Raw genomic sequence first — 17,339 nt, 5'->3', positions numbered from 1 at the left:
ACGCTAAATCATCCAAAGCGTTGGGCCCTGATGGTAATGTTGAAGCAGCTGGATGAACCGGGAGTCGAGTATCTCACCAAAGTCTTCAACTTGTCGCTAGCCACCCTCGTTGTTCCCGAAGTCTGGAAAATGGGCAGGGTGGTCCCACTACGGAAGCCAGGCAAGGATGCCAGCAAAAGTAATTCGTACAGACCGATTTCGCTTTTGTCGCCCGTAGCAAAGACACTTGAGGCCTTGATCCTCCCCAGTATCAGATATAGCTATCAAGTTGCCGATCATCAACATGGATTCCGTAAGCAGCACAGCACGACAACAGCGCTGCACGCCATTACCACATATATCTGTAAAGGACTCAACCAGAGACGGCCGTCCGATAGAACAGTGATGGTGGCTCTTGACTTATCAAAAGCCTTTGATACAGTCAGGCACTCCACGCTGTTTGACGACATTGAGCAGACAACCCTCCGACCAAGCTTGAAACGTTGGATAGTCAACTATATGTGTGGACGCCAGTCGTACGTGGAATTCAGGAATAAGAAGTCCAAACCCCGTAGAGTGAAACAGGGAGTTCCCCAAGGTGGGGTGATATCTCCGGAACTGTTTAACCTCTACCTCTCCTGTATTCCACCCCCTCCAGACGGCATTGAGATCGTGACGTATGCGGATGATTGCACGATCCTGGCGTCGGGTACCTATCCTGATGACATTTGTGAGAGACTGAACAACTATTTAACTGATCTTACCACCTTTTTCCATTCGAGGAATATGCAGATTTCCCCCACAAAATATACAGCCACTCTGTTCACCACATGGACAGCGCAGTTTGGACGTGAGTTGAATGTGGTGGTCGACGGTAGCAGAATTCCGACCACAAACTGCCCTAAAATTTTAGGGGTCACATTCGACACTACATTCACGTCGTGCGCACACGCCACAGCTGTCTGCGACAAGTTGAAAAGTAGGAACAAGGTCCTCAAGTCCCTGGCCGGCAGCACTTGGGGTGCAGATAAAGAAACCTTGTTGGCCACGTATAACGCGATAGGTCGGTCTGTGGTAAGCTATGCGGCTCCAGTCTGGTCCCCGAGATTGTGTGATTCGAACTGGAAAAAGATTCAAACTTGCCAAAATGCAGCCCTGAGAACAGCGACAGGGTGCCTCCTCAAATCTTCAGTGGACCATCTACATGAGGAGGCAAAAATTCTTCCTGTAAAGCAACACAATGAGATGCTTTCGTTGCAGTACCTGCTTGGATGTTATCGTGTGAGCCATCCCATTCACCATCTTGTGGGTAGGCCCGGCCCATTCAGGGAGATCAGGAAGGATATCCATGCTCTAGAGGGAGAGGTCCAACGATACAGGAGAGAACCCCTAGATCAACAAGCATATCAAGCAGGATTGAATAGCATTCACACGGACGCAGTTGCCAAGGCCTTAAGCAACTATAGTGTGAATAAAGTACTTGGAGTACATCCTCCATCTATCGCAGCTGAGGAGCGTCAGCTGCCACGACAAACTAGAGTAGTTTTGGCCCAACTACGCTCGGGATATTGCAGTCGCCTAAATTCTTATTGGGCGGAAATCGATCGCACCGTGCAAGACATCTGCCCAGTATGCGGCATGGGCCCGCACGACACACAACACCTTTTTAACTGCCCCGCCAAACCTACCCATCTAACTCCAGTGGATCTGTGGCTACATCCCATCGAAGCAGCCACTTTTCTGGAACTGGAGATAGACCCAGAGCCAGATTGAACAGAGGAACGAACAAATAAACATAACAAAAACACTGTTACAACAACAACAACCTCATCCATAGCCGACATCCCTGCAAGCAAAAACTATCGCGGAAGTGACTTAGGCGTGTCGCCCAGGGCGATGAAAACAGTAGCGGCGATAGTCGCAGAAGTCACCCTGAAGTGACTTCCGTTGTGAAGAAATGAACCACGTCGGCGTGTCATCTTGGAAGTCACTCCAGCGACACTTCTAGAAGATCATTTCCGCGATAGTTCTAAAAATAAAAAAAAATATTTCTTTCTATTTATTTTTATTTATTTTATTTTTTTTTTTATTTTTTATTTTCCCTCTCTTTTAGAGAAATTATTCTTTGCAATTTCCGCCTACATTAATTTTGTCATTTTAAAAATGTGATGTTTTGTTGCCTGACTTGGGAAGCGAACCCGGACCTTCAGAGTGCAAAGCGAGTATGCTTACCACTGCACCACCACCTCATATAATCATCAGATAGAAAATGTTCTATATTTGTTCAAATGTGTTGAATCATTAAATAAATGTAAACAGTCGCCTTGGAAGTCACTCAGAAGTCACTCCGAAGTGTCGGCATACGCGATAAAACGTAATCGCAATAAGGCTATAGAAATTGTTTGTGTAATTCACCAACGATCTTCCTTGGCGTGTCTCCGGATTGCTGGCAGGGATGCACCCCTATAACATCACAACAGCAACATCATCACACACAATACACACACTTCAATAGTCAGCAACTATAATCACCTCCCCTGCCAGCATTTGGAAGTGACTCACTCACTCCCTCGCCTAGGAAGTCACTCCGGAGACACGCCAAGGAAGATCGTTGTTGAATTACACAAACAATTTCTATTGCCTTCTTGTGATTACCTTTTATCGCGTATGGCGACACTTCGGAGTGACTTCTGAGCGACTTCTAAGGCGATTGTTTACATTTATTTCATGATCCAGCACATTGAACAAATATAGAACATTTTCTATGTGAGTATTAAATGAGACGGTGGTGCAGTGGTAAGCATACTCGCTTTGCACTCTGAAGGTCCGGGTTCGCTTCCCAAGTCAGGCAGCATAACATCACATTTTTAAAATAACAAAATTAATGTAGGTGGAAATTCCAAAGAATAATTTCTCTATAAGAGCGTACTTAAAAATAAAAAAATAAGTAAAATGAAAAAAAAAATAAAAACCGCCAACCCTCCTAATAAAAAACAAAAATAAAAGAAAAATAAATTGAAAAAAAAAAAATAAAAAAAAATATTTTTTTTTTAATTTCAAGAACTATCGCTGAAACGATCTTCCAGAAGTGTCCCTGGAGTGACTTCCAAGACGACACGCCGGCGTGGTTCATTTCTTCACAACGGAGGGCACTCCAGGGTGCGACTATCGCCGCGACTGTTTTCATCGCCCTGGGCGACACGCCTAAGTCACTTCCGCGATAGCTTTTGCTTGCAGGGTCATCAATAGCCGACACACACCCCAATAACATCACAACACCAACATCATCACATACAATACACACACTTCAATAGTCAGCAACTATAATCAACTCATCCATAGCCGACATACACCCCATCACAACAGCAACATCATCACAATGGACCTCAAGGTCTCCGAGTGGAGTGGCTGCCAGTACGGCAGCTGCGCATCCTAAACCTAACCTACATATATGTAATATAATGTTATTCATTTTAATTGGCCCGATGGCTTAGAATTATTGTAAAGTTGATTAATAAATAAATAAATAATCCACAAAACGATGATAACAAAAAGAACAATGGGAGAGAAAAATTCTTTGAACTTTTGCGGTCTCGGTACTATTTGGAACGAAGGAAACAAAAAGAACGATGGAAGAGAAAGATTCATTGACCTACATCTGTCCCGGAACTATTTGGAACTAGGTCGGTTTATTCGTTTTCAAGCTACAGTGGGCACAGCAAACTGCTTTGATAAAAACAGTTTTTCGTAGGCGGCAATTTGTCAGAAAACTGTGCAATATTTTTCAACAACAAAATCCAAAAGTAGCTCAAGGTGTGACCTTACAGATGAAAACAAAATGAAAAACCCCTTCAATAATGGTCAGGGGTTATGCATAAATCACCATAATTATTGTTCGCAAACGTCTGCATCATGCACTTTTTTACTTTTGAAATTTGAATTATTATAAAAAATATGGATGAAAGAAGAGTTGTACCGCCACTATTAAAGAGTGAAGATGCAAAATCAATTTAGAATTTTTATTAGCTTATCTTGTACGGAGATTACACAAAAACAAAAAAACCTTGAAAAATATAAAATTACTCGAAAATATTTTTACTTTAATGTTGACGTAATTAGTATTCGGACATGTACTTTTTTTGCTTTCATTATGGCTGTGTTCAATCGACTAATGCTTTGGATTGGTTAAGCGCAGAAAGTTGCGGATGGTCGTAGCGAATTGGGAAAAGGTCAGGTTACTGTTTACAAATAGTTTCTTATTAAAAACGCGATTTTTATATTTTGAGTTTTGAGCAACTTTTGGTGTATGTTTCCCGTATGTGCGACGTGCCCTTTTTTCTTTTTCTTTTTTTTTTTTTGTACTTTAAAGGCCTTTATCTTAGGAAGTATGGGCTTCCCTCAGACAAAAATATGTATTTTTGTGTTCAGGACAATAACGTTTTTGTGGTAGAAATTTTAAAGAAATCGTAGGGCTTGGCCTAAAGCCTACTACCTATAAAATGTAATATTTCCCCAATAGCCGGACAGGTGCTTGTCCCAATAACCTGCTTCTGATGGGGATATAAGACTTTTACCTGTGGACAGGGTTCAGCATCGTCTAGTTTCATTTCAATCATGTTTTATAAATTTTAATAAAATAAAATATGGTAAAAACCAAATTTCTTTTGCAATTCCATTTGAAAAAATGCAAAAAATTTTGCGAGCACATATACAATTTTTGTTCACGTTCACAAAGTTGGCCGATGCGCGCAAAAGTTATAGCGGGTTTTATTGTCATATAAAGAAAATATATTTAACAATGTCTTTTTTGTTGTTATGAAAAAAATTATGCATAAATCGTAACAGCATTCCATATCTATTCGTAGATGTTTAAGTATTTACTAAAATTATTTTTATCTTCGCGGAAAATCAATATAATAAAAAATATATAAATAATGATAAAATATAATAAAAAAAAAATTTAAAGTAAATCCAAATATTATATAAAAATATCTACTAAATCTGGATAATGCGTAGAAAAATATGAAACCATATTTATAGAAATTGGGTATATAAATTGCAAATTGTAGCAAAAACAAAAGAGAAAAACTTTTTGTTGAAGTATTATTTAAAAAATATACATATATACTTTTTATTTTTTTTTATTTATTTATTCCATTTCTCATATGCCCATTCTTTCGACCTTAAGGCTGTATACTACAGTGCAATATTAAAATAACAAATTTAAAATTATAATAAGAAAGTGTCCTAAATATAATAAGGAAGGGATGTTTAAACTACTCCAAAACAGCAATTACTCAGGTATGTGATGAATTTCAAATCGATTTGGTATGAAAACGATTTGTCCAAAACGAGTGAATTGTATTTAGATGTGATGGGAACCGCATCGAATTTCAATTCGATACAAAAAAACGGACTAGTGATCCCGAATCTCCAGCTGAAAGCGACATAAAATACTTTTTGGCAAAAGCCGAAATAAAATTTAATGGAAAATAAAATAAATGTGTGTTCTTATTTAAATTGGCCTATATGAGCGTTTAGTGAGGAAATTTTTGTGCTATTACATGATGAGAACTACAAACAGCGCATAACAACATATTATGCGGGTGTCTTCACCAATTTGGAGATGTTACAAGTAGATTTTTTGTTCTGTGCTTTTTTTTATCAAAATCTCAAATATTTTGTTAACAAAATATTCCAAAAATAAGGAAAATAAATGTTAGTTTATCATTTTACTCCTGTTCTTACATTTCAAACTCTCATAAAAAATCTAACCAAATTTATTACATCGTTTTTCAATCGACCACAAAAATATGGCCGTTTTCAAAACGAGGAAAATAAACGATTATCGGATTGCATCACACGTCTTTTTGATCAATTTTACCCATAGAACAAAATGGAATATGAAACCGATATCGATAACAATTCGATGTCGGAAATGTACATGCATCACACCTACAGTCGTTTTTTACTCGTTTTGAGATCGAAATCGATTTTCATCACATACCTGACTATGTATAAAAAGGGGATATAAAAAAAATATAAATAAAAATTATATAATAGCAAGCATTTTGATTAATTGAATTTTGACACTTCAGGAAGGGAAGGGATGTTAAACTATACTCCAAAAAGAAATACAATTTGTTGTTATAAAACTAATATAAATAAAATAACAAAATAAAATCATTATTGAATTATTTTGATTTAATGGTATTACAAAAAAATGTATTATAAAAAATTTATTATTCAAGTAATGTAAGAATTGGAACTACTCGAACAAAGAAGCATGAATTTTAAAAAATTAAATAGTTATATTAGCACAATTAAGCAATATGGGCAATATTGTAAATACATTATTAAAAAAATGATTAAGAGTTATTAGACGCAAAGTAGTCTACCAAGTTCCTTCGGAACCTGGGCACAGAGTAATTGAAAGATCTTAGGGGCAATGGCAGCATATTATATGTCCGAGCAACTCCAACAAGAAATGATCGCTCCAAAAACGGGGTAAGCATTGGGATTAGTATAGAACTGTTAAATCTAAGCAAATTTGATAAATACAGTGGACTGACTCTGCTTTTTAAAGCATTTATAAAACAGGATTACCGATCGCAGCTTTATAAAATCTCGAAAAGTGCAGCCCAAGAAATCCACTACAAACGGTGTAATATGTTCTCTATTCTTAACTGGATAAATGAACCTTACCACTCTATTAAATACAGTCCGAAGCTTTTTCACAATATAGCCAAAAGTCCCTGAAAAAACTTGAATGTCATATAGAATCACTGACATTATTAAAGCCCGAACAAGGAATTTCTTCATTACCAGCGAAAGAGAAAGTGTTATACAGTTTTCTTAGCATAAAATGTTCTTTGGAAACTAAAGCATTAAAATTAGCCTCAAACGTCAGCTCACGATCCAGAATAATACCTAGACACTTAACAGTGTCAACAAATTCAATATTAGCATCATTGAACGTAACAATAATGTCAGAATGAAAACGGGTGCCAAATTTCATAGCTTTTGATTTATTCGGATTCACTGACAATCCATTAAGGGACATTTGATTAGAAAATTGGAAAAAATATATGTGTGTGTTCTCCAACTATTGTGATAACTTATAACGATAGCAAATTAAGAATAATATGTTTGTTCCTGTTTGTTCCTCTCAGAACGAGAAAACGTGAACAGAGTCAACACACATAAAGGGGTCTTCAACTTAAAAACCTTATAGTAGTACTATAGATGGAAACACTAATTGAATCCTCTTGCAAGTTTCCGAGGAACCCCACTACTCACGGGAAGCATACCAGAAACACTATTCTTACAAGAAACATAGTTCAGTTAAAATCAGTTGAGGCGCATCCGATTTTGGATATAGCGAATCAATATCATTCAATATCTATGCATATTTCGATGATTTTCGATGTGTGCCGCCAGTTGCATCACACAATGCAAAAAAAAACTTAATTGGGTAACGCCGCGAAATGCGCTTACGATTTTGATGCGCATACGATTTCAGTAGCACCCATCAAAAATGCGTCAATATTCAAAAAGATTCCTGCGAATGTGACTCATCTACATTCAATTTTGGGTAGAATACATATTACTCGCGTATCCAGGTAATTTATGACACGCCTTTTCCAGTGAGTAAAAAAACTAAATTAACGCGGATTATAAAGATTTTCAGGGTTAATTGGTATAAAATGAACAAAAACTTCTGTGTTTTCCTTTTTGGATGATGGAGGTTTACGGATAATCCATTCCCTGATAATCGAGGTTCGACTGTATTTTAAAATCCCTAACACAAAAACCTCAGTTATTTATAAAAAATTACATTTAAATGATAATTGAAATTATCGCGAATTTTTGGAAAAATATATTTTGCAATTTATCAATTTTCCTAAAATATCGTATAGTTTTTGTTAGGAAAAATTAAATTTAAAATGAAACTAAGCAAGTCACAGGGATTAATTGTTGTTAAATTTGATTGTGTTGTGTCAAATGAACTGTCAAAATGAAATGTCAAATATCAAGCCGAATACGAATTTCAAAGTTAAACAATTTTAACTTCGGCGCTTGAAATTTTGCTTCGTTGTGGCCTGTTCTATTGAAAACAGCACAATTTAATTTCTCGCTTTCACGCCAAGCAAGCGGAGCAAGCAACAAAAATCCATTGTGTTTCTACCTTTACTGTAATAGAATTGTGGTACGAAGTTTTAAACAAGTAAGCTAAGGCTATAGTGGGACGGGACCAACCATGTAATACCCTACACCACTACCCCTGGGAATTAGCTTTCAGGAAATCAAAATTCCTTTTTGGAACAAATAAACTTATTGTAAGAAATAACGTTGTGCATTCTGCCACCTTATGACATCAAGCTTAAATAATAATATAATAATTGTCCCACAAACATCCCAGAAGGGACAGGGAGTGCACCCCGATTCATTCTAGATCAGACGTGACCAAAAAGAGAACAGACCAAAATGTGAATGTATTCAAACTATTGGCAACTTTTGACTGTGTGTTAGTGTGTTTTTATGCACGCACGCTACAAAACAAAAACAAATCAAAACATTGTCTCTTTTTCGTACGCTCTTTCTATGCATTCGGGTCGTATGTGTGTAAATTGCCGAAAAACTTCGGCACCGCTGTGTCAAATAAGAACACATTTGTTCTAGATCAATTATACTGGACCTACTGTTTATCGCCGAGTCCTAACGGAGTTTCCTAAGACACCACCTTTTTGAAGTATTACATGGGTGAAATAGTCAGAAAATGTCGCCAACATAACTGAGGGGAATTTTGCCACTGTTGAAAATGTGATGTGTAGAAAATCCAGGTCAGGCCACATCAAATTTTCAACGGTGGCAAAATACCCACAGTAATGTTGGCGACATTTTCTGAGTATTTCAATCATGTAATACTTCTCTATAGATGGTGTCTTAGAACATGAATCGGGGTGCACTTATTGATATGAGAGAATGTTCTCTTTTCCATACTGGGATTTTTGTGGAACAATTAATTTAATTATGCATTTCTAGTATATATAATATAACTGTTCCACATACCGCGATTCATGGGACCTACAGTTTATCGCCGAGTACGAACGGCCTGTCGTAAGATACTACTTGCAGAGAAGATTTACATGGCTAAAATACTCAGAAAATGTCGCCAACATTACTAAGGGGTATACATTTCTAATTAATATTCCTGAATTGGAAAATTGACATAGTTAAGCCCCTTCTGCTACATATTTAAATTTTCTTTGAATATCAGGTTTGTTTTTGGAATACGTCTGGTATAAATAAATATATAAGCCCGACATAAAACACCGAGCCCCCCATGCTGCAATAAAAATCCAATTGGACAATTAATACGCTAGGACTCCACGTAACTTGCATGTAAGAACCAATTTGTAGAATGATATGAAGATGTGGTTCCCTACACAGAACCCATTATATATTAGGCAGTAGGCACGATATCTAGCAGACACATTATTGCAAATTCCATCAGGGGAAATGTCAGTAGTTCTTTTTCCATATATAGGCTACTTTGCCGGTATATGCCCTCTAGGAATTAAAATATGGTCCAAAAATAATTTGTTTGTATTTTTATACAAAAGTAATGGTCCATTTCACCCGCTAAATAATATCAGATTATCATCCAAAACTGTAGGCATCTTCTTCGACCTAAACTCTTACCTCATGCAAAATTTCATGACTATTGAGCTTTAATTGGGTGTTTATGATTACATTACAGACAAATAACTCGATAGGGTAAGTGCTCCTAATGTCGGCATGTCCCAGTAGTCGGCACTTTTTGAATTTGAACTCAAAAAACTAAAAATTAAGAAAACAAAATACTATATTAGTCATGTACACCAACACAATTGGCATCAATAGAAAGGTCAAGAGTTCCTTTTCCAAGTATAGCTTACTTTCCAGGAATAAAGATATAAGCTGTATATTAAAATTTTTCACAATTTTCACACAAAAGTTGTGGTCTATTTCGAGGCGATCGTACTATTATTGCGACCTACAGAGCAGCTACAAAATCGGATAAAAATTATGTTTTTTGTCCATTTCACCCGCTAAATATTTTACGATCATCACCAATAACAATAGATGTCTATTCAAAATTTCGTGACGATCGGTCCATAATTGATTATAATGGACAGACGGACGGACGGAGGGTCGGACGGACACACATCTCAAAATCGCTTTATCTCGTCGAGATATGAAGATTGGTATACCACATTGGGGGTCTCCGACGAATATTTCGCGGTGTTACATGAATTTTTACCAAAACAAACTTTTAATACCCTTTCCACATAGTGGTGTAGGGTGTAAAAATCGAACGCAATCGCGGTATTCCAATTTCAATGCACACATTAATGATAAAGGCTAGAATAACTATACCAATACGAATTTTGTTTCAACCCGTTGTGGGGAGATCCCCCGCCCACGCATTCCATTTTTCGGTGTAAACAATATAAACCGACGTCTTATGCCAAAAGATCTATCTGTGGTTAAAATTGCAGATTTTTCCCATAGCTGGGAGAGTATTCAATTTGTTACTTAATTTAAGCCATCTTACGTTGTTTCTTTGAGTACATTGATTTATTTTATGTTTTTATTAATCTACATCATATATTAGCACAAAAACAAACGAATATCTTACCTTCAGACAACTCCAAATCTAATTCAGCCAACTTTTCTCGAACATCGACAGGAAGGAGAGAAATGTCTGCACCACCACCCAAATTACATGCAGACATCTTAGACAAAATATTAAAACCACTCCTTCAAAAACAAACGTGCAAAAGCACTATTACTAATAGTACGGAGACGCTGTATACTTTTATCCAAGACGTTTATTGTTGTGTTTTAACACATAACAAATGTGTAAGTTGCGAAATTTGAAATCTTTCCTTTAAAATGTATAAAAGTTAATAATTTCCTTTTTCCTTTGTTGGTATTTGTGTATACGAACGTCGTGTATGTATTTGTTATCATTAGAACACAGTTATCCTATCCTGAGAACAGAAAACACAGTTTCTTTGCACTACAATTGATTTGACCGTATTTTCATGCGAATTTAATTGGAAAAACAATTTGTAAAAGAAATTCACGATTAGGATATTTTCAGTATTTGTCAGAAAAAAATACTAATAAGATCACACAGTACACAGTAATCGGAATTAGGAATACAAAAATCCATTCGCCTTATCGAAATGAATTTTTTCTTTATTTTTTATGGCATTCACCTAGAAATGATACCAAAATCGATTACACGGTTCGCCGGCACTAATGCCATGTTCATACCAGCATTTGAATCACGTTGTTTGCTCTCATAATTACGTACACAAATTAACCCGTTCATACGGCATGGTACACAATTCTTAGCAACATGATTCATATGATCATACTTTTTATTAACTGATTTTAAAGAAAGTTTCCTCCAAACGGCGAGTAAAATTAATTGATATGAAGTGAAAAAATATTTGTGCTTCTTTCAGTAGTGGGATTCTGTAACTCATTTTTGCTGTTACCGACAAAAATCGGTAAAATTAAATATCAAAATTATGACTAAAAACATTAAGAAACGTTGGCATAACTGTTTTTGTCGGTAGAGGCTAACGACTACTTTTTATTCATCGTTAACTTACCGAAAAATTTCGTTAATTATCGAAATTATAAGCATTTTAATTTTACCGACAATTATCGATAACAGCAAAAATGAGTTACAGAATCCCACTACAGATATCTATTTAATACCAAATTATACTATTTTCATTCATGTTCTCTATTTTTTCTCACAATTTTGGTGTTTTCAGCAAACTTTTAATTTTTCTATTTTCAAAATTAACGAGAGAGAGACCTGCTAAAATAACTTTTTGGTACACAGACTTTCTGGCAGAATGAAAAACTCCGGTAAATATCCATGGATAAAATCCGAACTTTCGTCAATAAAAAATTCCAAAAATAAGCTTTTTCGAAAATATAAAAAACTGGCTCTTCTATAGACTATGCCAATTATTCCCTTGCTCGATCCAAATATACTTTAGAGTCCAATAGGTTGTATAATCTTTACCTCAACAAGATTAAGGATAATTTGAAATCAAATCCAAAATCCTTCTATGAATTTGTTAACTTGAAAAAAAAAGTTTCCTCTAAACCTACTATTCTGAAATTCAACGATCAGGAGTTTGTAAATGACACTGATATCGCTGAAGGTGTTAAACATTTCTTTGCTACAATCTATTCAAGCGCCGTTAGTCAAATGAGAGACACTTACCCTTACAAGTTATCTAAGCTAGACCAAATATGTATGCCCTATTTACAAACTCAAGACGTTTCCAGAAGTTTACGAACTTTAAAGTCAATAAAAAGTCCAGGCCCCGACGGGGTTCCCAGTATAGTTCTTAAGTTTTGTTCCGCTACATTATAAACTCCTTTAACACAACTGTTTAATTATTCCCTTAAATTTGGTGATTTTCCCACTTTATGGAAAAAATCTTTTATTATACCTCTACACAAAAACTTAACATCCGTGATTAATTTCCATTAAAACTCAACCCATGCTAAGTCCATATCAGCATGGTTTCCGCAGTGGTCTCTCAACAATAACAAATCTTATTCAATTTCCATCGATTGTAATAACAGGATTTGTTCAACGTTATCACACTGATACAATCTATACAGATTTTAGCAAAGCTTTGACAGAGTCAACTATATGCTTTTGCTATATAAATTGGATTATATAGGCTTCAATACAAATTTACTCAAGTGGATAGCATCTTATTTGCAAAATAGATCTCAAGTTGTTCTGTTTAATGGATGTTTATCAAAGTCGATTGTTGTTCCGTAGGGTGTTCCACAGGGAAGTCACCTTGGACCGGTTCTCTTTCTTTTGTTTATAAACGATTTGCCAAGTTCAATAATGCACTCCAAATTGCTAATGTACGCTGATGATTTTAAGTTATTCGTTACTCATAACTCTGTGAAGCAAGCTGATTTACATCAAACTGATTTAAATAACCTTTTTCAATGGTGTAAAGTTAATTGTATGGATTTAAATTTGAATAAATGTAAACATATGTGTTTTTCCAGATCATCTTCTTTGATAAGGCAATTCAATAATAATAACTTTGTTTTATCATCTGTAGAATCATTTGTTTATCTTGGCCTTTTTATGGATCCAAAATTAAACTTTAATAATCATGTAATTTCTATGGTAAATAAAGCCTATGGAGTCTTATGCTTAGTTTACATTCGTCGTCGTTTCGTGATTTCGAAGGCGTTTCGTGATTTCGCGCGGAATCAAGCTAAATTTATCATGATTTCGCATACAAAAATGAAATCATCTCATTTCGTGATTTCAGCGAAATCAACATCGAAATCACAGTACACATGATATACAACCCTGTTTTTGCCTAAAAAAGTACCAAAACTTTTCACGTATTACAATAAACAAGGTAGATGGTCAATTGCTGCAACAAAAAATTTTAGTATCAAAATTTGTAAACAATGTGAAAAAAATATTAAATTACTTTGTTACAAAGCTATTTTGTTCCCGTACTTTTTTAATGGTAGTGTTAGAAAAAAGAGCGAATAGTCAAAAATTGCTTCCCTACACAAATTTCTTAAAAAATACGGGAACGGAAAATTGACGGAAATTGCATAAATGTCAAAATCAACGTATCAGCTATCATATAAGATGCCAATGAAAATACTTGCTGATAGTTTCTACTAGGCCAAAATTGTATGGTAGAAAACGGGAGAAGGTGTTATTCGACGCTATTTTTGTTTAAAAAGAAGTGCACGTCTTGCTACATTTCGGAGTACGGTAACGCATTTTTAGCACACTAAACGGGAAAACTACTGCAAGTACTAATATTATCCAGGTTCTGAGCACAACTTTTATCTATCAAAATATTTTATTATGATGTCTCAACGATAAAATCATTTTTTTATTTTTTCATTTGTTAGTACTATACACAATTAATACAATATATAGATACTTTTACGACAATTTTCCAAATAAAGTTGTAAAGTTCCATATTTTTATATTTTTGATGATTAATTCAATTTACAACAACTTGTGAAAATTCATGTTCGATCAGCTGCGCATATGCATCTACCTTGATCATTGTGATATGTTTGAAATCAACAAAAAATAAGTGTAAACACCGGGGTGTATTTCAGGATTTCGTGAAATCCAGTGGATTTTGGAGCGCTAGTGTAAACTTGGCATTAGGATTTATAAACAGATGGGCCAAAGAGTTTTCTGATCCATATATAACAAAGCAATTATTCACATCCCTTGTTAGACCTATATAAGAATATGGTTCTGTCGTATGGGATCCGAAATATGCAACCTATTCCGATAAAATCGAATCAGTGCAAAAGCAATTTTTACTTTTTGCATTGAGGTGTTTACATTGTAGTAGTAATTTTGAATTGCCTTCATACTAGAGCTGGCAAACCATCGATATTCCCAACATTAGATATTTTCGATATAATGTTTTAAAATATCGATTGCTATCGATATTATCGTTAAGTCGTCATCGCCATTAATTTGGAGATGAAAATGGCGGAAATGTCAATGATTTTCTTGAAATTATGCAAAAGTAGTTCACAGAAATGTAAAGGAGAATAAACAACTGCTTTTATTTTATAAAATATGTAAAAAAATACATTTTATTTTACGATACAATGATACAAGGTAACCTCACGCTCACAACCCACAGAGTTGTATTCGCTTTGCCGTCCCTTCATTGACAAAATGATTTTGACAAATTTTGTATGTATATGTTAAAACACACATACATATGTCAATTATATTTACATTTTCAATTTATTTTATTTTCAATTACTTACAAATTTTCAATATAAATTTTTCATTTGGAGTCGATTATCCCAGTTCGTCCGTCCGACTGCAAGATAACTCTCGAACGGATCAGCCGATGTGGTCCACATTTTGGTCCTCGTAATATAATGTTCAAACTTTGATCAATTACGAGGATGATCCATATCAGTCCACATTTTCTGGCACAACCCCTAAAAAAAATTCAATATTTTTCGCTGATATGGTGCGTACGGGTAAGGAACCAGTTTGCACATCGTAATATTTCTTCTTGGCATAGATGATAGACTGTATCGGTCTCATCCCTTAGGTGTCTCCCACGCAAAATGTTTGGCATAAGTGCAGTTTGGACGCAGCATGCAGGATTTTTTTCGTGGGCAAGTATATATATACTTCTTGAGATAATGGCCCAAAATCTTCCAAACGTACAATTCAAATGTTCGAGGATGGACTAGAAATTGTTCCCAAAAGTATTCCTTGTGATCCCGTTTACAGCAATATAATTAGGGTTATTCTGAACGAAAATTCCCCGTGAGTTTTTCGCTTTCTGCCTTAAGTTGTAACGACAGAAAGGCAAGACTCGCGGGGAACTTTTGTACTTTTGTTCAGAATAACCCCCAATGTGTTTCTTGGTCAAGTCCATATTGGCCCAAAAGCTTTAAAATGTCAATAAATGAAAGGAGTGAACGACAGTATCAGCCTTTGCACATTATAATATTTCTCTCAAACATGGGCCTTGCTTGCTTCCTCATATAAACACCAAAACCTCAATAAATCCTACGGTAACCCAACTAAATGGCTGTTTGACACGAAAACTATTGAGAGAACATCCAGTTCCAAGATGGACTACGGCGTTTAAATAATAATAGTTAATTTAATACAAACTACATAACTTGTTAATGTATATATTTGTGTTATTTATTATACATATATTATTTTTGCGCAAGGAAATGTCCAATGTAGATGATATGTATTATCGCATCATTGATGTTTATCAATAAAATAAATGGAAAGTATTTATGGTTACAGTATTTTATTTATTTTTTTTGCTAGGGGAAAACAACTTTCGGAAGGTATGGACCCCGAAATGACACAATATTTATGCTGTTTATTTTCAATTTAATTAGGGAAGTGTTGTTAGCACATTTAGGTTAACCGCTCCGTTTATTGTATTTGTGTTAGCTATTTTGGGTTGAGGAAGGTTGGATCTCTTCGTTAAGGCAAACGACAGCAAATTCGGCAGATGAAAAAACGACTAACATAGCCACCAGGAGCCAATTTCAACATGTTCCGCTTGTCAACACCCTCATTGGTTAGTTCCGCCACCACGGACACGGGGAATTCAGCAATGTTTCACCTGTAACAATCATTACACATTTAATGCATAAATATAAACCCATTAGTCTTCGCTCCAACCCAATTACTTACCGGCTTGTTCGCTGTGAGCATAAGGTTGACGCTTGTTACGGCACATCAATTGGTTGTTGTTATAGCAACCCAAATACATATGTTCGTTGATGTATTATTTCAGTTAACAGGTTCTGGTTCCTCTGTTCCAGACTCAAAAATTCTGTAACCAGGACCACAAACAGTCATAACCATAAACAAAACAAATGCAGCGTATAGTGTGTCTCAATCCACATGCCTGATCATGGCATCCATTTGGGTGACTGCATCGTCCGGAACAGTGTAATGTTTTCCTTGGCAGCTGGCTTTCGGCGTTCTTCTGCTGCGATGGATATTTCTCAACTTTCTTTTACATAGGATTTTAGCGAATTTTCACAGCACTTTAATATATTCGCATTAGCCACGATTTCTATCACATCACACAACATTTTCTTTTGTCCAATTTTTTCAAATTACGAAAATATTTAATTCTCCTTTAAATAAACAAATATTTCACAGAACGTAAACAAATAGTATGTCGTTATTGTTGTCATTGACATACAATTACAAAAACAACATTTATATTGTTTTTAGGCATGGTTGTATTTGGCAGCTCAAGGACGTGTTTTTCAAATGAGATTACCTTCTTATTCTGCCATGCTACGGACTTACTTTCTTACAACCGAAAAGCAACGAAATTTCTATTTATTTCAATGGATTTCAGGTTAGGGGTTCAGGTTAGGTTCCGATAATATCGATAGGCAAAACTATCTATCGATATTGAATTTTTAAATAATAATCGATAGTGCCATCGATTTTTTGCCAGCTCTATCTAGCAGGCTAAAGTACAGTACACATTGTCAGTTTTGAATGACGATTTTTTGCAATTATCGATAACTGTCCAACCGTCCAGCAACCACAAAATAGTTTGTGGTTGCATGATGAATGACAAAAATGAACGGCCACACTAGCAAGCAACAACAAAGCTGTCAGTCAAAACTGACAATGTGTACCCAGCTTAAAGTTAATTCGATTGCCTACATTAAAAAATAGACGTGTTATGTTGAATACTATGTTTGTATTGAATGGTAGTGTGCCGCTG

The 17,339-nt window shown here is 35.5% G+C and overlaps 1 protein-coding gene and 1 long non-coding RNA gene across 4 annotated transcripts in view; one reads left to right on the top strand and one right to left on the bottom strand.

Moving 5' to 3' along the window:
- DIP2 (disco-interacting protein 2) overlaps window positions 1–11,308 on the bottom strand; it is a 527,750-nt gene extending 516,442 nt beyond the window's left edge. The window contains exons 1-2 of one of the 3 annotated variants that reach the window (XM_073984061.1): window positions 10,976–11,275; window positions 10,664–10,913 (exon numbers count right to left, since the gene is read on the bottom strand). In XM_073984061.1, the coding sequence (XP_073840162.1) occupies window positions 10,664–10,760 (97 nt within the window). In that variant the 5' untranslated portion in view covers window positions 10,761–10,913; window positions 10,976–11,275. Of the gene's footprint in view, window positions 1–10,663 lie in introns of all 3 variants that reach the window. The other 2 variants (XM_073984059.1, XM_073984060.1) reach the window with 2 other exon arrangements.
- Window positions 11,309–14,705: 3,397 nt separating this feature from the next.
- Window positions 14,706–16,768, top strand: LOC141401253 (uncharacterized). Its single transcript, XR_012412302.1, has 2 exons — window positions 14,706–15,087; window positions 15,162–16,768. It is a non-coding gene; the product is annotated as an uncharacterized lncRNA (long non-coding RNA).
- Window positions 16,769–17,339: the final 571 nt, after the last annotated feature.

Source organism: Musca autumnalis, unplaced genomic scaffold, assembly GCF_047663935.1.
Source record: "Musca autumnalis isolate F117 unplaced genomic scaffold, ASM4766393v1 scaffold_4, whole genome shotgun sequence".
NCBI lineage: Eukaryota > Metazoa > Arthropoda > Insecta > Diptera > Muscidae > Musca > Musca autumnalis.
Note: the sequence above shows the minus strand (reverse complement) of the source record. Positions and strands in the feature narration are given on the sequence as shown.